We start from the raw sequence: 22,540 nt of genomic DNA on the forward strand, positions 1-22,540 counted from the left end.
CTACTTCTCTGATGTATTTCATTCTTCACATAGACTTGTGATGCTCCTGAACCAGATAATGCCGAAGAAAGGTTTGAACTTGACTGTCTCCTGAGAAGCCAACATGGAAGTTTCTACCTTAACCCTGACAGCAGTGAGATTAGTGAACTGAAGGCAACTACGCCCTTCCCATCCCACAAATAAAGAACTGCTGAATGCAGTTGAAGCAAGTTCCCTTCGATAACTGTAACTACATATAAATACAGGAAACAGAGATGCTCAGAACGTACTTAAATCTCAACTACAGACATTTTAGAGAGCACTGGAACAGGTACTTTCATTTCTTTGCTCTAGAACAGAAATAAATAGTGAGAAATCATCACTAACTGCTCTGATTCATGCGAAAGAGCACAAATAGCTGATTACAAATTTGTGGCAAAGTGGCTAGGTACAGCTTTGCCTGAAAAATATGTCCTCAATGCAGATTACAGGAATTAATTATTTTCAAATTCTAACATTCTCTAAAACTTGATTGCCTCTGTTGGAAAAAAGAAAAAAGTTTAAGTGTATTCTTAATATTTTATTTTTCAAATTAAGAGTTAGAACCCACTCCTACAAACACAAACTCTGACTTTTTGAAATCCAGGGAGGTTATAATGGGACTGCTCAAGAATCAGGTTTCTCAGAAGTGCTCACAAACCTGTAAAACCTTATAGCAGAAGTTGTGCTCTTGTCTGTAACGCTTACCATCAGATCATGAATACTAAGCAACAGGAATACCTACCCATCTACAAGCCCTTGTTGCTTAATAATCCTGTGAGATTCTTCTCTGGAGATTCTTCCATGAAACCAGTGCTGTGTCCTGTGAATAACTGGAGGCGAGAGGGAAAAGAGGGAAAGAGAGGATGGTTAAAAACGGTAACACGTGCAACACTTTTTTCCACACACTAATTATTTAAACATTTTAAAAGTGGGTATAGTTTTGTTACAGAATATAAAATATCTTTCATCAATCTATGCAAAAAATGAATAAATATGAAAAAAATGCACCAGCTGTTGCATCTACTTAATATACCAAGTAGACGGGCCTTATCTCCATGTATTTTTCTGCTTTGCAGATGTACGACTAGGTTAACAAGAGAAATCTCTTATAATATTGCCTTTTCATAGCTTCTTGAAAATGTTGGGACTAAACAATTCTTAGAATACAATGTATAAGCTAATGAGTCAGAACCAAGTCCCCTTAACTCTCGATAATGAAAAGCACTTTAGCTTGTGCTTTCAAGGGTAGAGTTACCCCCAAATATTTTTCTGTTTATTATTTGATTGTTTTTTAAATAGTATTTTAAAATTCTGTTCAACCGAATAGAAATACAGAATAGAAACAGAGAATAGCTGTGTTTCCTCTAAGAAGTCCAGGATATTAATAAACAATTTCCTATTATTTTGATAAACTTACAATCTCAGAGAGATGTTCAGGACTCACATTACAGGCATCTGTATTTTACATTATTCAGTTATTATGGATTGAATGCTATTTTGAAGACCCTCATTTTTACTCTTCTAAGATTAACAGATCACTCATTGACTTTCCCTGTCTAAAACCAAGAACTGACTTCTGGATTGTTTTCAACAGAAAGATTTATGGAGTCTCTATAAAACCTGAGTTTCAAAAGATTAATCCTGAAGAAAAGCTTGAGCGTGCTTTCAAAGGAAAACAAGTCCCTTCTACTGTGTCTGTATGGGTAAGCATGTTAATGACACAAACTACTGGTAAGCATTGTATTTGACATCAAGGCATTAATACTACGCAACTGCACTCTGTCTCTATATGAAATGTAACTTTTATTTACCCACAGAGGCCTCTGATACTATGCTTACAAACCAGCAGAATTTACCTGTACTCAGTGTGGAAGGATGGAGTGGACTTTGGCTACCCAAGATGTTCATTCTTGTGCTACGTTTCTACAGAGAAAATGAATTACCATTAAATCCACACTAAAGCCTCAACAGAAGAGAATTACTGCACATGCAATACAGATTTAATTTACAGGAAACTGGGGGCTGGGCAAGTTTAATGCAAGGATGAGAAAAAGAAATGCAACTTTGAAGGGGGCTAATCTACAAGCAGCAGCTCATTTCAGTTGGCTTAAAACACAAGCCAGATGTTAATGATGAAAGCTCAGTATCTAAAAAAAAAAAAAGAAAAAAAAAAAAGACAGAAAAAAGAAAAGTCTGATATGTTTCTGCTCAGGCAAAACACCAGGCACTCAGTAAATCAAGCAGTATTTCCCTCCCGTACATAAAGCACCAGCTAGTGCTTCAGTAATGACTCCTATTCCCTAAGAGACGAGCATGTGGGAAAACTTGTACTGCAGCTGTCTGTCCACAAGACACTATAAACAAGTTACATCAGTTTTCATTGCAAGAGGTCCTGCCTCTTGTATATTCTGCAATTAAACTTACTGGGAGCAAGCCATTAGTCAGAGCCCCAGCCTCTTCCATGTGGGGAAGCATTTAATTTGACATATTCCTCCTCAGAGACTGGTTTTGCAAACTGGCAGTAAAGTTCTGGTGGGTCTGCTTTCCCCCTCAACCTTCCTCTGGACACTAGGGGGACAGAGAAGCAGTGGTAGAAGGTTGTTGTGAATGTGACAGTTTTGCTAAAGATGGATATTGACTTTCAGATCTGCATGCTTGCAGTGTGATTGCTTCAGGTCGGAGCTAAGCTATACTGTGACCAGCACTGCACTAACATCATAGCACACTCTGTGTTTTGGCTCTCAACAGACACTTACTAGTTACAAAAATAGAAAAGAGAAGATAGCTACCCTCCAAGCATGTCCTTCTTCCAAGGCAGCACTCTGTGCTTCAGCAGGATTTTCAATAACTCTTCCTATTTGCCCCGAAAAATCCATTGCTACTAGTGAGTTTTCAGATACACTTCTCTGAAAAGGAATTTTCACTTGTTTCAAAAAACAGGGAAAGAAAAAACCAGCTTGAGAGTTTCATTTCAGAATGTTTTGGTTTCAGAAGACTGTCCAAAGTTATCCTTCAACAGCACAGAAAAAACATCTCATTTTTTTTCCCCCTTCCAAAAGATTCACAGACACAAAAATGGATGGCTTTTCTTTTCAGGCCGTAGGAGAGGGAAAGGATTCAAAGGCTGAGAATAAAATCTGTATTGCTCAAGTTGCCCATTTGCCCTATTGCTATACTCCAGTCATTTTCAGGGCCAGTTGGGATCCAAATATAGGATCTTCACTTTTAGATAGCTAAAAAGTCAGCTCTTGGCCCAACATATTTTAGGAAATTTACGTGTTAGTTTTGCCAGACCTAAGCTGGCTTCTGCAGAGACAGCCAGATGTCTCAGTACTGTACATCTCAAAAGTGCCTGACGTATCCAAGATTTTTCAATCATGTGGATCATGTAAGCCTAAGATAATGGAGAGCCAACCACGTAAACTATACTCATGTGAAACGTGAACTTTACAATGATTTGCTACACAATGCTCAATTTACATTTCTTAGCGTAAAATTTTCCACTTTTAAAATGCAAAAGCAAATGTATCTTTTCCAACATCATACATTAATGAGGTAAAGTTCATTACTTACTACTGGAGTGGAAAAGTGGGGAAGCATGGCTTTTCTCTGCTGGGGAATTCTGTAATTCTGATACAGTAGCATTCCATACTGCCAACAGAAATGCAAGGATGTTATTATTCAAATATATACCCTAGGAAAAAAAACGTAGTGATTTCATAATACCACTTACTTACACTGGAGCAAGGTGCCACCAGTTTATTTTTTTCATGATCAGAAGCTGTCCCAAAGCAATTTGCATTAAGTAATAATGATTGGCACGTGGCAATCGAGCAGTAAATATGCACGACAAGTTTTATTTAAAAGACAGCACTTTTACAAGCCTGAGTGAAATACACAGGTAACTTCTGCCACCCTCAGCTATCACCATGTTTTCCTTATAGAATACAAGCTTTCACTCGAGGTCAGAACACACATATTAACTCCCCCGCTTTTTACCCTCTAGTAATGTGAACTTAAAAAAAAATTCTGCATAAGACATTCAAACTCAGTTTTCATAATGATAAAAAATAAGAACCTTTCTAATTCACTACCTGTTTTAATAAATTTCAGCAGGAAATAACACTTTTGGTACTTTTCTCATCCTTACAAAAATAAGGTGATTGAATTCCAGTCATGCTTCTTGTTGAACGTGATAAACTTTAGCAACACTAGTAGCTAGGATGGTAGGAAAACACCTACTCAGTGCCTTCCCTAGGGGCACAGTGCTGAAGTATAGCAACATCGCTTACTGAATGTTCTAATTGAAATGGTATATATAATTTTGTAAACAAGGTAATATATGAGTATGGAAAGCTAAATCAGTAGGTTAATAAAAAGGAGGGTCACGGCCACAGCCCTGAGGCACAGCCTTAATTTTCCCTGACTATACACCTTTAATCATCTTTCAGTGTTCCTTAAAAACAAACCCTTTTTTTTCCCCTAGTGTTAGCTGCCTAAGGGTGAATGTTCTATGCCAGTATACAGAAATTCCTGCCATACAGTCCCATTGTTGGCACAGGTTGCACTGCAAAGAAAGATTCCTCTGAACGGTCACAGCAAGACGCATGTCTACATATTTGGTAAGAATAGCCAATTCTGTACACTGTGAAGTATTTTTCTTGCCATTTGGGAACATTAGTGCCTCGACCAGTGTAACTAATTTCTTCAGAACAAGTGGTATCTTCAAGGCACAATTCACTACAATTATCTGATCCTCTGTTTGAGCACTTTCCCCACAATGCAAAATTCTGTGTAAGTAGGGAAAGTAAAGGACAGCTGAGAAGAAGCACTTAGAATTGCTTGGGGACTAAGACTCTTACCATAATTGTTAGCGTGTATTAAACACGAGTCAAGTCAAGTAACCGGAGAGCAGACTACGATAGCCAACAGAGGTATCAGCTCCACAGAAATCAAATATGCGTCTTGTAACTGGGATTGCTTCTTGCATCCTGGCCTATACTATGGCTAGTGCACCTGCTTTTGTAGCAACTTAAAATAGGAATTTTGGTCCTGCAACGCACAATCTCTTATAATTAACAAATGAGATAATATTTGGAGAGCATTCAAAGAGATGTGCTCTGGTTTGGAAGGTGACCACTTAATGTAGATGGAGAACAGGCACTGCGTTTTCACACCCGCAGCCCTGGGAGTCTGATTTGCTTTCCCCACGCTTACAGGGTTTTGCGTGATGGACAGTCTGCACAGGGAGAGGAACAGGCAATGGTAGCAAACATTTCTCATATCTTGAGGATAAACAAACGAGATGATAAACGTTTTTGAAAGGGAAGGGAGGAATCAACAATGGTCCTGCAGCAATAGGAGTATCTGTGGCTTCTCCTAGTCAACGCCACACGTGGACCGGAGAGCGACAAAACCTCGTACTCCTCCTGACGCACCCGCTCCCTTGCAGCTCCTGGGACGCGTGCTGCAGGAATGCACCTCCTTCAGCAGGTGGGTGTGAAACACCGGTGGGGAAAAGGGCATTTTGGCAGAGAGGGGTGTGAAGGCTTTGCTGACGTGGGCTGCTACTTCGGCAGGAACGGCGACTCTGTTCCTTCAGGACAGGGAGACGGAGCGCTCGCCGTGCCCCCGGGTTATGCGTCCCATTTTGGGCGCAGCCGGGCAGGCGGCAGCCGCCAGCGGGACGCTGGTGCGCTGACCTCAGCGGCCGGAGGGAACAGCCGTGCCCTCATTTCCAAATCTGACATTATCTGTTTGCTACCGAGAGAGCCAAAGGTGACTGAGCTCAAGGTTCTCCATCCTATTTTGGTGGACGTGTATCTAGTATCAAGTACCGCAGTACGGCTTCATGCATGCCTCTGTTTTTTATCACATTTTGTATGTTACGCTTTGACACAGAATATTAGAGGGTAGGATAACCGCGCAGAAGAGAGGGGGGATTTTCATGGGTAACACATTATCTGTACATTTTTTTATATATGTGTATATTCCCTTTAACACGAGGGAGGACGTAGTAAGGTACAGAGAAGAACACAGTAGTTTTCAAGGCAGCATCTTCAAGCGAAGATTTAAAACCAAAACAAACCAACCCAACCCAAAACTTCTGCACATTTCCCTATGAAGGTCAGTGAGTTCTCTGCTTCAAAGAGCGCAAAATAGTCAACTTTCTCCTCAGTTGCTTCCACGGTGATTTTGTTTCAAAAAACCTGTGAAGCCTCCTATAATATTATGAAGAAATCTCATTGTTTGCTCTCACATATGAGTAACTTTCACCCAGAGGTAGGGTTGCTTATTTTTATTTCCTTTTTTTAATAGAACCTTAAGAAAACTGAAAAAATTGCAAAGGCTCTAGATAGAGCTCTCTTCTAGTTAAGATAACCACTTACCGTTATCAAAACATTTTCTTTAGCTTTATGATAATTTGCGAATACCTTGTTAAGCGTTTTTTTTGATTCATTCACATATCATGAATTTGGCTCCAAAACTAAAATTATAGTTGATTCATATGTGGAAGGAACTGAGCTCAGTCCTGTGCTTAAAAGCTTAGGAGGGACAAGTCTACCTGGCATTTTGCTCTTAGCTGTATCGTTTTGGAGGCAGATGACATTTAAGAACATATAGGTATTTCCTCATGAACAAAATAATGAGTGCAACTTAACTATAGGTGTAGCTCTGTTCACATGGAAGAGATTAGGTACCTTGAGGAGTCGAAAGGCCGTCATCCAGCACGTCCTGCTTTGCTCGTCTTCAGCACACAACAACCTCAGTTCCTTTGTTTCATTTCTCACTCTGTTGGGCTATAAAGTATTAGAGGGAAGTCAGCTATATTCAGTAGAAACGCAACAGAGTAAAGACAGGTACGGTGTTAGTCCAAGAACTGGCCAGAAAAAGCTCACACCACCCTGAACTAAAGCTCAGGAGAGGCTGAGCATGCTTTGAAAGAAATCACTTTCTCAGCTGGGTCCACTAAGATAAACATCAGTGTCTGCTTTGAAATACCCTGCAGTTCTGGCAGTTTACAGGAACAAGGTCCTTAGGCCGTGCTAGAACCAGAACCAAGGCATTTGGGTTTGGGTTTTTTTTTAGAACTATGAGAAGCTTTATGAGCCCCCATTCTGAGATTAAGAACCCAAGTTTCCGTAACTGAAGGTTACTGAAGGTCTGCTTCCACCAGTTTGGGATCTGTCCTGTAGCTGGTCTCTACTCCCTGAGGCAAACCCATGTTGTCCAGCTCTGGTTCGGCTGCTAGGAAAAAGACGACTTCACTGCTGTCAATAAAACCCGCTCCCAGACTTATTTTCTTCTCAGAAAATTACATGGAGCTTTGAAATACTTTCCAAACTATCTCTCAGCACAACAGTTTTTAAAATCCTCAAAGGCAAGTGCTTAGTCTTATTTCCATTTTCCAAGACAATCATCTTCTTCTTTAAATAAATGCAAACCTCTGGCCCACAATAATGGTACAATTACACCCGATCGAAGCTTGATCCTTTGTTGCTGTATAGTTTTGGTGCTCCTGTCCAGAGAAACCTTCCTATTCAGTTAGAGTACTTGGAAAAAAAATTTCATCTGTGAGGTGAACCAAGGCCACCTCACAGGCACACCATGCTTCAGCACTGAGCTGATCTTGCCCAGAAATTTCCCAAGCCAAAGGAGCACCAGATAAAGTGTTAAAAGTGTCACATAAAACGATGGCAAGATTCGCAGGACATGCCTGCCAAACGAAAGACATTAAAGATCAAGTCCTCATGACAGAAATGCTTGCAGAGTTTTACATACAAATCCCGTTTAGCTGGGGGCTGGGGATACCAACACTGTCTTGAACTTTGGAGGAACTGAATGAGAAGAATTACCTTTATACAAAATCCATACTCCGCAGGTGCACTGTACAACTTCTTGCCTGCTATCAGCGAGAAGATGTTGCTGTCTTCTAGGTCAGCCAACAATTGCAAATGTCTTGGCTCCTGGGGAAATAATGTGTTTTATCACAGGTAAGTGTAAGATTTTGGGAGATCTTGCTGCAAGCTCTGCAGTCTCTCAAGACCAACCCCCAACAGAGGGCACAGTATGAACACTCCGGCAGCCTGCAGTGGACACAGCACGGCACCTTTTAAATATCAGCCTACTAGCAGAAGGTGCTTTGTACAAGAAGCTGACAAAATACTTATTCACACACATCACATTAAAAGTGGCATAGCCTATTACATTGCTCCAGAGAAATCTGAAAGTTAGATAATATACAATATTGTTTAAGGTATCATTTAAACTAAATTCATGAACCATGTGATTGGAGAGCATTTCTCTTGCTAACCTTGTTAGCACGACTTCAGCGGCCACAATGGTGGTGTCTGGCTAGTTTGGTTTTATTATATAACAATGCTATATAGCTATTTTCATGCATTGAGAGCCCAGGGCTTGACTGTCATTTGATCATGGCTTGTTTATCCTTTTCTATGCGATAAAAAACAGGGAACATTGTGTGCAGATATCTAAAAACCAGAGCAAAAAATACTCACCGTAAAAGCAGAAAATGCTTTCACATGCTAGTACTGTGCAACTTTTTTTTTAACCTTACCTTTGAAGTTCCTTTTGTAGAACAATAAAGTCCTGATCTCCTCAAACACACATACAATTTCTTCCATGATTTCCTACCCAGCTCTTTCACATGCAAGAAACCTTGAATTTCAGGGCAGCTACTGGAATTTAAAAAGTTCTGTTGGAGAGGAAAATGTAAATGAGGATTGTGTCCTATGTATGGATCATAAAATTGTCACTGTATTTGCAGAACAGAGAAGCAAACGGCAAATGACTTTGCTGACTTGGGGTGCAGTTTCACGTTATCCTTAAACCGACATAGATGTTTGAACTGATTTGTGACCAAAATGGGTATTCCTGCTCCTCCCCTTACATCTACTTTGCTAACTCCCCCTGCCCCTGGCATTTTCCTGTTCTGCGTGTCAATACTTAGATCTCCAAAAGGCTAACCATTTCTCTGCATCCCCATTCTTCTTGCACTTGGCCTGAAGGGACACAAAGTAAGCTTATGAATTCTTAAAATAATACCTTGTCACAACAATTCTGGCAACTAATCTAACTTGGAAACAATGGCCAAAATCCGCAACTTTATCCCAAGATTTTAGAATGGAAACAGTCTATTTCAGGCTTTCCCACATTAAAGTCTTATATAGCACATGCACCTGTCCCAAGACAAGAGAGTTATGACAAACAACAGAATATTTAACTGGAAATGAAACGTAGAGCAGTCAAATAAGTGTCAGCAATTATACTAGACTTCAGGATCCAGAAGTATTTAAGTTCTTGACACAATTAGAGGGACCACATATGGAATTGTTTGATTTGCAATACATCAAAGGAAGGAAGTATTAACTATGGTTAGCAAATTGATGGATTGCTCCCTTATTACAATGGGCCAGATTTTTAAATGACAGAGGGCTTGCTCAGTAAGTTAAATGCCAAACTAATAAATTCAATAGTAGGAAGAAAAATGCATAAACCCGGTTGGCTTAGATGCCTCTGCAGTTCTTGAAAGTTGTGTTCTGGTGTTATTTGGTGGACAATGGCCACAGGACACAAAACAAAAAATCAGTGCCCTGCATCAGAATTCTTAGTTGCATTAAAACCTAATTTTTTTTCCCAGTCCTCCTTCCCATCTCAACTAACAGAATGGAAAAGCACAGTCAATTTTCCTGCTATTCGTACTATGAATCCACTTCTCAACTGTGAAAGGGAAAGACCAAAAGGAGAATATATTCTTTCTGTCCAGCTAGATAAACCAAAAGTAAACTAAGATGCAAGCTTTTTTGCATATCTGAGCCAGGCTGATCCTAGGGAAAACAGTTCCCACTGTTTTTAATGCTATTAAGACTAAAAATACTAGTTCTTAATGCAGTATATGATATTGTGAGATGATATTTAATATTCTTCCCTATTTCATGTGTAATTAAAAACAGTGTACTTGCTCAATCTTTGAGGTGGCCTCAGATGCAACACGCTTAGTGACTGCTAGACTGCAGAAAGTTTACCTTCAACAAATTACAACTGTCATTGAAATAATGAAAAATGGTTGTGTGTTTTTTAAAAGGAAAGGGGTATTTAATATAAACGCTTGAAGGAAGACTGTTTTTTATGGTTAAACAATGAACCAAGGAGAATGTACCCATCCTCCTTCCTCCACCCTCTCACGCTGTTAACCCCTGTGACTTATGTTTCTCCAGGACTGTACCTAACTGGGCCCTCCCAGAAGCAAACTCTTGTATCTCACAAGGTTGTCAGGTTCTCCTTTCCCTACTGCTTGAGTTACCCTAGGTTCAAAACTTTTCTGTCTTCAAGAACATCTTGCTCTTTTAGGGAGTCCCGCTGCCTGTGTTAACAAGCAAACTCAATTTTCTACTTACACTGCGGGAAAAAAGGGTCCAAGGTGTGCACACCTCTGCTCCTACCGGTCTGTGGCAATGCCTGTTCTCACCAGTTTTGGTTCCCAATTGCAACATCATTGCAAGTGACTTTCATTTTTAATTCCAGAAACTGCTTTGATTTTTGTTTCGCTTCCCATCTGAGAGTGGATGGTGGTGTTTTAAATTCTTCTCAGTGAACCTGGAGCCAGTACTTAATGGATTTTGAAGTGGTTACAGGACAAAATGAGTGCACTGGTTCAGAAGTCAGTGGAAACTTGTTGTATTTAAAAAGAGAGCCAGTGCGTATTTGCAAACATGCAAAATGACAGAAGTCAAGCTAAAATCAGTTATTTGTATGTATACTTTCTCATATATTTGTGCCTTCTGCGTTTTAGTTTGCCTGTAACTTGTGCTACTGTCTTCCAGGCATCACAGTCTTATATTCTTAATATAGTACTCTTTTAATAAACTGTGTTTTTAATTTGGCCTCATGCGTTGAATGTCCCCCATTTGAGAAAACAACTAAAGTGAAAAAGATTTAGACTCCAGGGTTTCAGATCGGAGTGCTTAAATTGAGAGGTTTAAGTGAACGAGTTACTTGTCACAGAGGTAGCCCACCCTTCAGCACCATCCTTGGAGGCCAACCAACCGTGCCACCACCACAGTTCCTTCATGAGCAAGCAAGAAACTACAGCGACATCAAAACTTCGGTATAAACTCAGTGCATGTGCCACGGCCATGCAGATTGCCCAGCTCTACCAACACATATGCATAAGGTATACACCCCTGTAATTTAACTTGGGGAGCTTTAAATGGGATTACTCTGCAACTACTATGTACAATTTTCTGTAACTACCTGCACTTACTTCTTAGGGAATTATTATTTTTCTCTATAAAAGAGCAGCTAGTTGCCTGAACCATGGGGAAGTTGGTCCTTATTGTCAATTCTCGCCAGGGACAAACATGGGACATAAAAAGCAAAAGCAATACCTCTCACCATCTCAAGCCCGTCTTCTAATATACACGCACATTTTTACACTTTCTCCTATGCTATGATGTGGAGTATAGAAGAGTACTTCTGTTTTGCTTTTTATGAGGTATATTTGTTTTTCTAGAAATACATCTGCTGAGATGGTTTTAGGAACAACACTAGGTGGCCAAACCAGACACCCACAGAGTAAGTCGAATACTAGTGGAACAAATATGTGTGAACGTAACTGTGAATACTTTGTGTTTGTAACTTACACCTCAATGCCACTGGGTGAGAAGATCTTTGTCAGATATTTTGAACTTTAGTACCATATGCTAACTTACTACACTGATCTTTCTCTGACCAGCTATTTCCAGACCTTTGAATTCTCCCTTCCTTCCTCTCAACCTCTCCCCTCCAGCTTCAAAACTTTCTTTGTCCATATGGATAACTTACAGTACCTGCAAAAGTTGTGACTGTGGGATACTGCCATTTGTTTGCTGGCACCAGGCAACCATTTGCTCTGGAAAGAAATTCTAGACACAGAAAGAGAAAACAATTGGAAGTCACATTATATTTGAACACTTTTACATAGAACAAGTGGAATTTTCTTCCAGTCATTAATTTTTTGAAACTATCACTCTTAAATCAGTTTGGAGATCCCCTGACACAGAAAGTAATACTAGGGCTTTCAAGTGTAGCTCTTCCCTTCCTTCTGCTCACCAAACGCCCATGCAGACAGAATGTGGATTTTTAAAATATCTGATATGCAGCATTTCATAAGTGCATTTTCCCATCGCTTCCCCTTCTTTTGAGGGCTCTTGGGGATCTCTAACAGCCTCTACTTTCTAGGAAAGGACAGGATGAATGGTCCTGCGGTTGGGTACGCAGTGACTCCTTGCTTATTGCATATTCTGTCACCAAATTTCTGGGCTTCCCTCTCCGTCCAGAAAGGCTGTTCAGCAAACAAACCCTCTGTAACTCCACTTGCCGTGCGGACGATGCAGAGCAGGAGGAATAACAAGTTTTCTCTACCCTCACAGGGGTAAACTGGATGCAAGTGCATTAGAAGAAGTCTCAGGCGGGGGTGCTGCAGGATCTCCAGTACATACACCTTTACCTCTGATAGCACTCTCTTTCTATCCAAAATACAGTGCTTCAGTGCTGTATCTGCTTGACCCTAAACCTGCTCCGTCCCTCAGAAGGCTCCAAACGAAGTGCCATTCACAGACCTTAATTAGTGAGAAAGAGCTCACGTGTGACTGTTGATGCTTCATTTGGTTGTTCAACAGACAGGTTATGCTCAGGGCTTGAAACCCTTCAACCTGTCAAGAGAAAAGCCCTTTGCAAAATCTACCCCTACATGTTTATATTTCAGGGTAACATAACAGAGCCCAGTGTTTTTTTCTTGTAAGGATAGATCAGCACACATTCCATGAAATGAAATAATAAAAACTGAAGGAGGACACACGTGCAATAATTAGCTCTGTGTCGTATGTCCCGCTTCACGTGCTAGATTTTAACAATCTCAAAGCAGACATCTCCCTCCTTTCCCCCATCCCACAAACACAGAAGCAAATGCTGTTAAACATGCAAACAGGTGCTTCTACAGAGCTTTTCGATTTCAGGCATCCGGTACAATATCTCATTCGTACTGAATCTTTGCATGACAAAGGTCAGACAGTTTTCTCACTGTTAAATCGATGACTTGACATCAGATTTATTCCTCCAGTTCCCCTTTTCATTTGCCATGTTTTAAAATGCCTGTATAATTTGGTTCACTGAATTTACTATACACAGCAATTACATTAAGTCATTCTTCAAGTTTTTAAACATTATACGAAGCATGAAGACATGCAGAAATGCCTGAAATAAAACAATGACTGATTATAACAAGACGAATCACAACAAAAACGTTTCCAGTTCAGAACATTCGTCGCTCTTCAGGCAATGTAAATTTCAGTATTTGGGGCATAAAGAGAAGGGCTGAAGAGGAATCACCCTTCTGCCAGGTAAGTTGCACAATGAATTATGAAAGCTGACATTTACCAGCCTCTCTTGAGTAGAAACAGTGCCATATGGCAACAGCTAATGGAACGGATAGGGAGCCTTCGCATTCTTACACCACCAAAGGAATGATTTATTCTCTGATTGCAGGAGCCTGGGACTGAATGCCAAGCATTCTGGGTTTTACTCCCATGCTCTGTTATTAATTAAAGTATACGACATGAATCCAATGTGCTAGCTCCTATGATACCAAAATTTCTGTACAACACTCAGATGTTCCTAGGTTATCAGATGGGAAGATCAACAGAAGTGAAAAATTACAAACACTTCATGTACAGAAATGTTTCACACAGTAAGTCGAGGCACAGTCTCCGAAACAAGCACTAGCAGATGACGAATGTACGTGCAAGCACACGTGTGAGGATGCAGCAACTGTGCATTAACGCCTATGAGGAAAGGAATGAATGTATCATCCACGGTAAATTCAGCAACGAGCTTTCCGTGTGACCTCATGTTTCTTTTTTCTTCTGGCACCACAAATGCCCGACTGACCCAAAATCTGTTCTCACCTAAACCACCTCTGGATTATCCTCCTTCAGCTACCTAGATAGGTCACACCAGCTGACATCGGTTCATGTCAACAGCCTGTTCCAACTTAACTGTTTAGGTAAAATGTGAAAAATCATCCCCAAATAAGCAGTTACACTGCAAACAGTTTAAAACTACAACATTCAAAGGATCTTACAAATCCAGAAATAAGTACAGCTATGACATACAATACTTTTCAAGCATGGCTATACACGGGGCCATAGAGAGGGCGAGTTACTGTGATCAGTAAAGAAGGCAGAGCACACTAGTAAAGCACAGCCACAGGTGAGACACTGTTCAACATATGTAACAATAAACTGGAAATTCCTTGTATGTAGTTAAGGGCTTTAGGGGTTACCCAAAGGGGTTTTTTTTAAATTATTACTGTCAGAAATTAAAAGGTTTGGATACTGCATGCTATGCAATCAATTTGCTTCAAATCAAGTAACTCTGAAGATAATGAGTAAATTGCACTTCTGATTGTTTTTCTTAAACCAACAAATATTTCCCTGTCTTGGTCACTCTCCAACATAACAATAGCCATTTTGAAACAAGTATATTTGGTAACTTGAAAACACTTGGGGTTTTTAGGCTGGGAGGACAGTACAAGGAATTTAAACATTGGTTAAAATTCTTTGGAAAGAATTCTGTTGGTTGGTTGGTTTGTTTTTTTTTAAATAGATGTTTAAAGACATAACAGCGCCCAGCAATGTTATTGCAATCCATCCCTCTCTCTGTGGTGTAAACAACTAAGTAATGAGACTCACCATGGGATTTTTGAAAAATTCATATTTTGCGTAATTCTTCCTGAACAAAAATTTACTTTCACTTCCCATTGTGGACTCGACTTGAACTATGAGCTCATGATCTTCCAAGCACCTCTCTGTGGAAAAAGAACATGATGTCATCACACAGCCAACCAGCAGAAGCAGCGAGACCAACTCCCAAAGAACAGTAGTAAAACAACCCAGTGTAATTCCATTACCTTTTAAGAAGTTAACAAAACATATTATAGCTTTCAAACCATACTGCCATGAGGCATTTAAAGGAACTAGGGTGTAAGCATTGCAAAATCGAATGTTACATGGCAGCATTCTTCAAATATTTCCTACATCAGGGTTTCATAAGCACAGACTTTTCAGAAAGAAAAGAATGTAAGATTTTTTGTGTGCAGTAGCTTAAATAATACACACAAACCTCTTGGTGCTGGCTGTACGCTGTGGAACTGGCAAGGTGGACAGATTTAAGGGGAAAAAAGCTGCAGAAAGGCCACCGTTAGGTCTTGAACTATCACAGAAATACAGTGTCCTATTTGATCACACTCTATGAAACCAGTTCATTTCAAGGTGAACTTCAGGCCTTTATTGTAGATGCTAGACAATGGGGTTTATTATGAAAGAGGTCACAGGATCTACTTTACAGGAATACTGACAGAGACAAATGTTTTGTACACATGACAGGGCAATTTTCTGCTCTAGATTTGGTTACAAGGTAACTCCCTATAACCACCACTTCTATGGTCAAAAGAATGGCACATCAAAGCATGAACAGATAGCTTAACAAATCCAATTCACTGAAAGCAGGAACTCGAAAGAAGGCAACTGGGCTAAGTGTGCACTACTTCAGGAACTCATTATCTCAGCAAATCTTCCACAGTTTCTGAGAAAATATTCAGGTATTTTTCAAAAGTCTTAATAGTTAGTATTTTCATCCCTTATATAATAGGGAAAAAAAAAATGAGGTCAAACAAAAAATAACTTTCGCAAAGCTCTATCCGAAATGCGTGTGACTTGCTGGCCAAAGAAGTTCGGAGACTCTCTTCCCCACTTCATGTTCCTGCATCCTCACATTCCCACGGTTAAAAATATCAGGCTGCCACCCAAGTTCTCTTGGGGTGTTTTCAGGACAGAAAGCAAGCAGTCACTGGCATCTCAAAAAGTAGCAAGCTCTTGAACATCACTTGAATTATTCAACTTAGCAGATTAATGTAATTTTTTTGATTGAAAATTTAACCTATCTTTGTGTGATCCCATTGTCTTTTTCACCTGCATTTAGATTGTCAGTCATCACCAGCTCACTGATGACTTCAGCATTTACCGTGCATCTGCAACGTCCAGCCTTGCTACAGGTTGTGTTTCAAGGGGTTAACATTGAAGATTTTGCATACTGGGCTGCTCTCAAATAAAGAGCTGCCTCTTAGTGCATCAGCCCTAACACCGCTTTTAAGGGTGTTAGTTCTTCGACTAATGCACGTGACAAAATACTGCTGTTGGTAGCAGTTAATTAAGGACATTTTGCACCACCTGAGCATTCATCACCTAGACCTCCACATTATCTAGGGGCTTCACAGATGAAGTTTCAGGTATTGCTGCTGGTCTATTGCTGCTGCCAGGGTTTTAGGCAACTGGTTATGTCAAACCTCCTCCACACTGTGATGAGGATGGTGGGCCTGTGAGGGTGGAGGGCCTTTCTGCTTTTTAAATTATGCTTCCTCTGAAAGAACATTTAACTATGTTGGTATGAATCTTCATCACCGTATGAACCCCGAAAGCCCACGTCCTGCTACTGCCCGCTTCTGTCATCGCACAAAGTTGTGGTCTTCGCTTTCCTAATGCACTAAAGATTGCTCGCCTAAGGGCAGGGACAAACCACGTCCTGTTCATTCTGTCCTGCCTGAGGAAATGCAGTTATGGGTGAACATTTATCAATTTGTTTTGCATTTTGACCGTTAGTTTGTTTAAATATACCCAGTGACTGTTTCTTAGATGCTTTAGGCAACTGACCTAGATCTCTTTCTTTACTAAATCAAGACCCTTTTGAGACTGTGTGGTGATACTCCCGCTGATTTAATGTTTACATTTTCGTTTTGATGGTGAAAGCCATCCTGAAGAAAAGGTGCAGCATTTCATAGCACGTGCATGTACAAAGGAAGCTAGTCCTGGTCAGTTCGGTACTACTTCTATGAAGTTGTCCACTTGGAAAGTCCTTGGTAATTTGCACTTGGTTAGTACAAGTGGGATGAACTGCCACTTGACACACCAGCAACTCAACCTCAGTCCTGCTTTGAGTTTCCTGCTACAGAACTAGAAGGACAGATGTCAGTCTATTAAGTTCAATAGGTCAGTCTGTCTTCAAGTGGCACTGCTGCTGAAGTGACCAGAAATGTCTCCTTTTAGTTTATCTGATAGGCTCAACTCAGTCTCCTCTACACACTTAGAAGAACAAGACAGACTTCCCCCGCCACACCCAATTGCCCTGTATTATTATCTGAACTTCTGCAGAACTGTAGAAGTGATACAAGATGGGAAAAGGAGCTGGATTTCATCATGAACAACTCACAGGCATGGCCCCAAGTTCCCAATTGGAGAATCACTACAAATGACGGGTGGACCAAAGTGTGAAATAGCCCACACCGCTTTCGTATTTTAGCAAGCGCTGTGTCTAACTGTTCCATTTTTAATTCGTTCAGATTAAGGCAAATCAAACTCAATGTACATATAAACAAGAAGATCTATGCATAAAACTATGCAGCAATTCTTTCTTCTAACCCCATATATATCTCAGAGCCCTACTACTTTTCTTTCCTGTTTCAACTATATTAAGTAAGATGTACAGTCAATTCTGCAGCTGGAAAAATGAGGTTTGTAGGTAGGGATTCTTTCACTGTCCAGACACATCCTATCATGACAGTCTGTTTTCATCATCATCATTATTATTATTATTATTATTTCTGTTAATGTCCAATACAGATATCTCAGTCCCCATCGTAAACTGGTGATAGTTAAGCATGGAGTAGCCCATAGGGAGAATACCACATTTTATGAGCAGGTTAGGTGTATTTCTAGTTGCAAATGAAATAATGGGACCAAGCCAAGTTTCACAGACTGCTTAAATCTTGACCACAAAGTGTTTTAAGGTACTAGTGGCACAATGCGGCAGGAACCACTTCCACACGTCAAATCTAAGCAAGTCTGATGGTAAATTGTCACACCATTGCCTCCAGTGAGAACATAAGTACTTTGTGCGGTCCAATAGCCGTTTGAAGTTACTTGCAAGCACACTTGTTATTTGGAATACACTTGACTACGTGTGCAAAGTAAGCAGTCAGGTGTAGGTTCCTTAAAAACTGGGACCTAGAAGATGACCACAATGATAAATATGCAGCTGGCTTCAAAAATTTGCTCTTGTCCTCAGTCTGCCCAATAGTAAAAAGATGAACTGGTTCTGCAAGCTCAGCTCTTTTGGAAAGTTGTATCGGCCAAGACCGGGGCGGGGGAAAGATAGTGAACTTAATGAAGGAACTCACCTCTTTTGGTGGGCTTCAAGATTACCACCTATGGCATTAAGTCAGCAAGCATGTCTTGAGTAAGAAATAATGTCTTATGGAAACACAGAATTCTCACTGCTCTTAAACTGTATTTCTTTCCCTACACCGCTAAGTATCTGTTCACCATTGTTTCATATTTATACTAGCAATCTTTATTTCTAGAGGGAAAAATATGGAACGTCAGACACCTGATGATAGCTTCACCTAAGGTGTAGACAGATTACTACCTTGATCTGACAGTCTCTGAAATACAGGGAAGCATTTAAGCTACTGAGAAGCTAGAAATAAGCAGCCGTGTAACAAAAAATTCAAACTGCAACCAAAACTGGGTGGACACGTGAAAGCTGGTATTTAAAGTTTATTGAATATGTCACAGTGCATACTTTGGCCGCCAAATGCAAGAAATTGGACGTTGCTGTCGTCTCCCGTTAAATGAACTCTTCTGTTCCCTTTTCTGTCCACATCCTTTCAAATACGTGAAATCTGTACCACTACAGCTTTTTTGACGCTTCGGATGCTTTTTTCCTTTGTCTGTCCGCTTTACGCCCTCAAAGGCTGCATTACTTCTCGCACAGCTCGACTGCGTGGCCTGCGGAGGACAGCCCCGGAGCAGTCCCTGCCCAAAAAAGTCTGGTGGCTGCTGAAGCCCCAACCTGCACACCCCGCTTCTCGGGGACAGCCGGGGCCCCGCTTTGTGCTCCAGTGTAAAACAGAGGTCCAAGGCAGGCAGGTCCCCATGTATATAAATGCAGCCCGATAAGTATCTTGCTCTTTTCCCATCATTGTTAATTACCAAGTTATTTGTGTGTAAACAGAAGCTTTTGATTTCCTAATCAGCCTCCTGCCCGATTCATTCAGAGATGTCACACACCAGAGTTTGACAGCACAATTAGTCACCATGGAAGCTATTGTGATGTCACAAACACTGAATTGTGGCATCATTGAATGAATCTGGCAGGAGAAGGATGTTGGTTACAAAGGAGAAGGCTTCTGTTTACACAATACCTTGGTAATCAGCAATGATGGGAAAGAGAATATAGAAAAAGCCTGGTAGTTTAATGAGCATTGATAAAACTGAAAATTTGTAAAGGTTGTTAGAAGCGCGCATGTGGCGTATTAAGCTATGGAGATAAAGATTCTGTAATTTATACCTTAATTCCTCACCTCGTCCTACGTCCTCAGAACTGAAAGTATATCACAGGCATATACAAATGAGTGTTTCATGTTAATTTTTTCACATATCTCTGCATTGGGAGAGACAACCAGTAAAACCATTAAATAATCAGGATATCCTATGGTTTTTTTTTTTTTTTTTTTGCGTGCTACTCTGTAGAGCAGTGAATTTATCTGCATTTAACAGTATCCGTTTAGGGCAGTACATCTCCAGCAAACTGTTTCCTTTTTTTTTTTATTTGTAAGGGTTCTGAATTACATTTTTAGACATAAAAAAACCCCCTCTGTTAGTTGCGTTAGGAGAGCGTTCACAATTCCAGTGCTGGTGATCACAGCTTCTAATCTGTCTTCCTCTATTTTCTAGAAAAAAATTCCCCGTGAAGTATATCGACTAATACTCCAAATGCTACACTTTCTAAAGCGTTATTGTATGCTACGCAGAATTATAGATAGCGTATCTGAGCAATAGGCAGTTGCAAGCTGCACAGCAGAACCCTGCAACTAATCAGTGCCACAAAATAACAGGAGGAGCAAGACTGAATAACATGAGATCCTTTCAGGTACTGTAATTAAACCAATTCACGGTGTTATTTAATTCCCCACAGTTCTTCCTCTTGCTGCCTTCTTGAAACTGTAACCATGACACCTTAATTTCAATCAGGTGGAAGAGCTGCTGCCTGGAGAGCAGATGCCACCTCTGGTCCAGAAATTGCCCATGGATTTGCAGGTGGTGCCACCATTTTTTCCCTGCCTGAAGTCAAGTTTAGCCGCCCCCCTCCCCCCCCTCAGCATGCCTAGCTTTCATAAGCATTACTGTAGGTATGCAAAGCTGAGTCTGTTCGCCCAGGTCTCCCAGCTGGTGATGAGCTGAGCTGTTTCACAGGACCGGTACTCTAAGGATCAAGCTTAATTTGCCTAAGCTGTTTATTTGCAATAGCTTCAGACACAGCAAGGTAGCAACAGAATGCCAGCGTGGAGATTAGACAATTATTTTTCTTTTTTATAACAGAAAACCAGAGGATGGGAAATGAGAGGAGGACTTAAAATGGCTTAAACGCTTAACACATCAAATTGCAATACACAAAGAGCACGTATGTGACTTCAGCTAATTGTACAAATAAAAACAGTGGAAAGAAAACGTTCCGGCTGGAAGCACATTAATACGAATTACACATATTTTATGTTCCCAGGTAACCATGCCACCCCTTTGACCGTTCCCTACCTAATCCTAGGTGAGGGTGATGCTCCACTAGAGTCCAGCTGTTATCATCCACACAATGACTTTTGTAAACGAGCAGCTGACAGAGGTCCCTGGCTGTCATGTCTGCTAGAATCTCGACCACTTTGCTTGTTCCATCTTCACTAAAGACTTTTACATCCTGCAACATAAAGGGTACACTTACAGATCAACAGCTCTGAACATCGGCAAACCACACAGCTACCGTAGAAAAGCATCCTCTCGGCGTGATGGTTCCAAGCACCTTGGCAGCCAGGACAAATGACATGGATGATTCACTTTATAACACTTTCTCTTGAGGCCCCCTTGCCCTATTTCCCGCCCCCCCCCCCCTCCCCAACACCTCCCTGCACTAAGCAAAGATTCAGCAGGGTTAATATGACCACACACACAGAGAAAGTGAGAGAGCAGGCTCCGTATGAAACCGCGTCAGGTAAGCGAACGTGAAACAGTATCGAGAGAGCGCTTCGGCAACAGCGGGCGAGAGAAACGACACCCGGTCAAACACACAATTTCCTTGGCGGTCCCGTCGGAGGCCTCCGAACATTTACAGAGGAGCAGGCCAAGACCCTGAAGACTGAAAATGGCTCTCTTGCTCCCCACTAACTTTTGATTGCTTCGCTCGGGGAAGTCCCGCTTGCAGTTTGCTGGCGGATCGATTAGCTAGCACCGTCCGGACATTTCTCTCCCTGTCCCGACTTCTCTTTTGATTCCGGCTCGAGGGTAGTTTGCAACCGAACGTGCCTACGCTGCCCACCCCTAAGTATTAATGGAGGTGAGAGAACAAGTCAGGAACCTTCTCCCCACCTCCAGCACTATACAGATGCTTTCCTCTCTGCATTGTTCTGCTCAGGCGAGAGACGCTTGCCACAACGTTATTCCTCCGGGCTAACGCGCGGGTCCGAGATTTCCACCAACTCCCCGTTGCGAACGCCCCGCGTCGCATCCTAGCGAGAGGAGGCGAATCGAACAGCAAACAAAAAAAAAAAAAAACAAAAAACCAAAAACCCACCCCGGAGGGAAATCGGGCAGGGAAAAGCCTTACCTCGGCGGCACGTAAGAGGCAGCAGTCGGAAGAACAAGATGGCATTGTACGCGGGGATCGCCTCTCGGGAGCGGGTTGGGGCTCTGCCTCCGCCGAGGCTCGGCGGCAGCCGGCCGGCGGCTGGGCGCCCGGGGTGCCGGCGGTCGGCGGTGCCGTACCTGTCACGTAGCCCCGGCTACGGGGACTGCTTCTGGGGAGGGAAACAACTCTGCCGGAGCTCCACTCAAAGGGTTACACGCAATCTTTGCGGTAGTGAATCAAACCACACCGTGTAGACCAATCCTAGCCCTCCCTCCGACTGATGTAATCGTTTCCCACACACTATCAGACTTCCAAATTACCCCCGCCCCCCCCCCCCCCAAAAAAAAAAAAAAAAAAAAAAAAAAAGAAATCACAAAGGAAATTTGTCGTTGCGGCCACCCGCGGGCGCCGGAGACCCCTCCGGCAGCCGCGCAGCTCCACGGCGGGGGGAGCCGAACGGCCGCCGGCGCAGACACGCGTCCTCCCCGGGCGCCGGCGCCGAGCCCGCCCGGCCCGGCAGCGGCTGAGGTCATCCGCCGGCAACTTCGGCACTTGAACTTCTCCTCCCGCCGGGACGGGACGGGAGAGGGGCTGCCCCGGGCGAGGGGCGCCGGGGAGCGCCGAGCCACCGGCGCCCGGCTTCCCCCCCCCCCCCCGGCCCGGCCCGTCTCCGTCCAAATTCAAGCCCAGCGAGGGAGGAGTTAAAGCCTCCTCCGGCCCGAGTGAGTCAAAG

At 41.9% G+C, this 22,540-nt stretch overlaps 1 protein-coding gene across 2 annotated transcripts in view; it reads right to left on the reverse strand.

Annotated features, from left to right (window-relative positions):
• GRB10 (growth factor receptor bound protein 10) overlaps window positions 1-22,540 on the reverse strand; it is a 149,432-nt gene that overhangs the window by 5,968 nt on the left and 120,924 nt on the right. For both annotated transcript variants that reach the window (XM_052786984.1, XM_052786985.1), the window contains exons 6-15: window positions 20,727-20,883; window positions 14,772-14,887; window positions 11,871-11,945; window positions 8,600-8,737; window positions 7,878-7,988; window positions 6,723-6,821; window positions 3,595-3,672; window positions 2,811-2,927; window positions 1,878-1,944; window positions 764-851 (exon numbers count right to left, since the gene is read on the reverse strand). In XM_052786984.1, the coding sequence (XP_052642944.1) occupies window positions 764-851; window positions 1,878-1,944; window positions 2,811-2,927; window positions 3,595-3,672; window positions 6,723-6,821; window positions 7,878-7,988; window positions 8,600-8,737; window positions 11,871-11,945; window positions 14,772-14,887; window positions 20,727-20,883 (1,046 nt within the window). The remainder of the gene's footprint in view (window positions 1-763; window positions 852-1,877; window positions 1,945-2,810; window positions 2,928-3,594; window positions 3,673-6,722; window positions 6,822-7,877; window positions 7,989-8,599; window positions 8,738-11,870; window positions 11,946-14,771; window positions 14,888-20,726; window positions 20,884-22,540) is intronic.

The sequence above is a fragment of the Harpia harpyja genome, chromosome 5 (genome assembly GCF_026419915.1).
Source record: "Harpia harpyja isolate bHarHar1 chromosome 5, bHarHar1 primary haplotype, whole genome shotgun sequence".
In the NCBI taxonomy this organism is placed as follows: Eukaryota; Metazoa; Chordata; class Aves; order Accipitriformes; family Accipitridae; genus Harpia; species Harpia harpyja.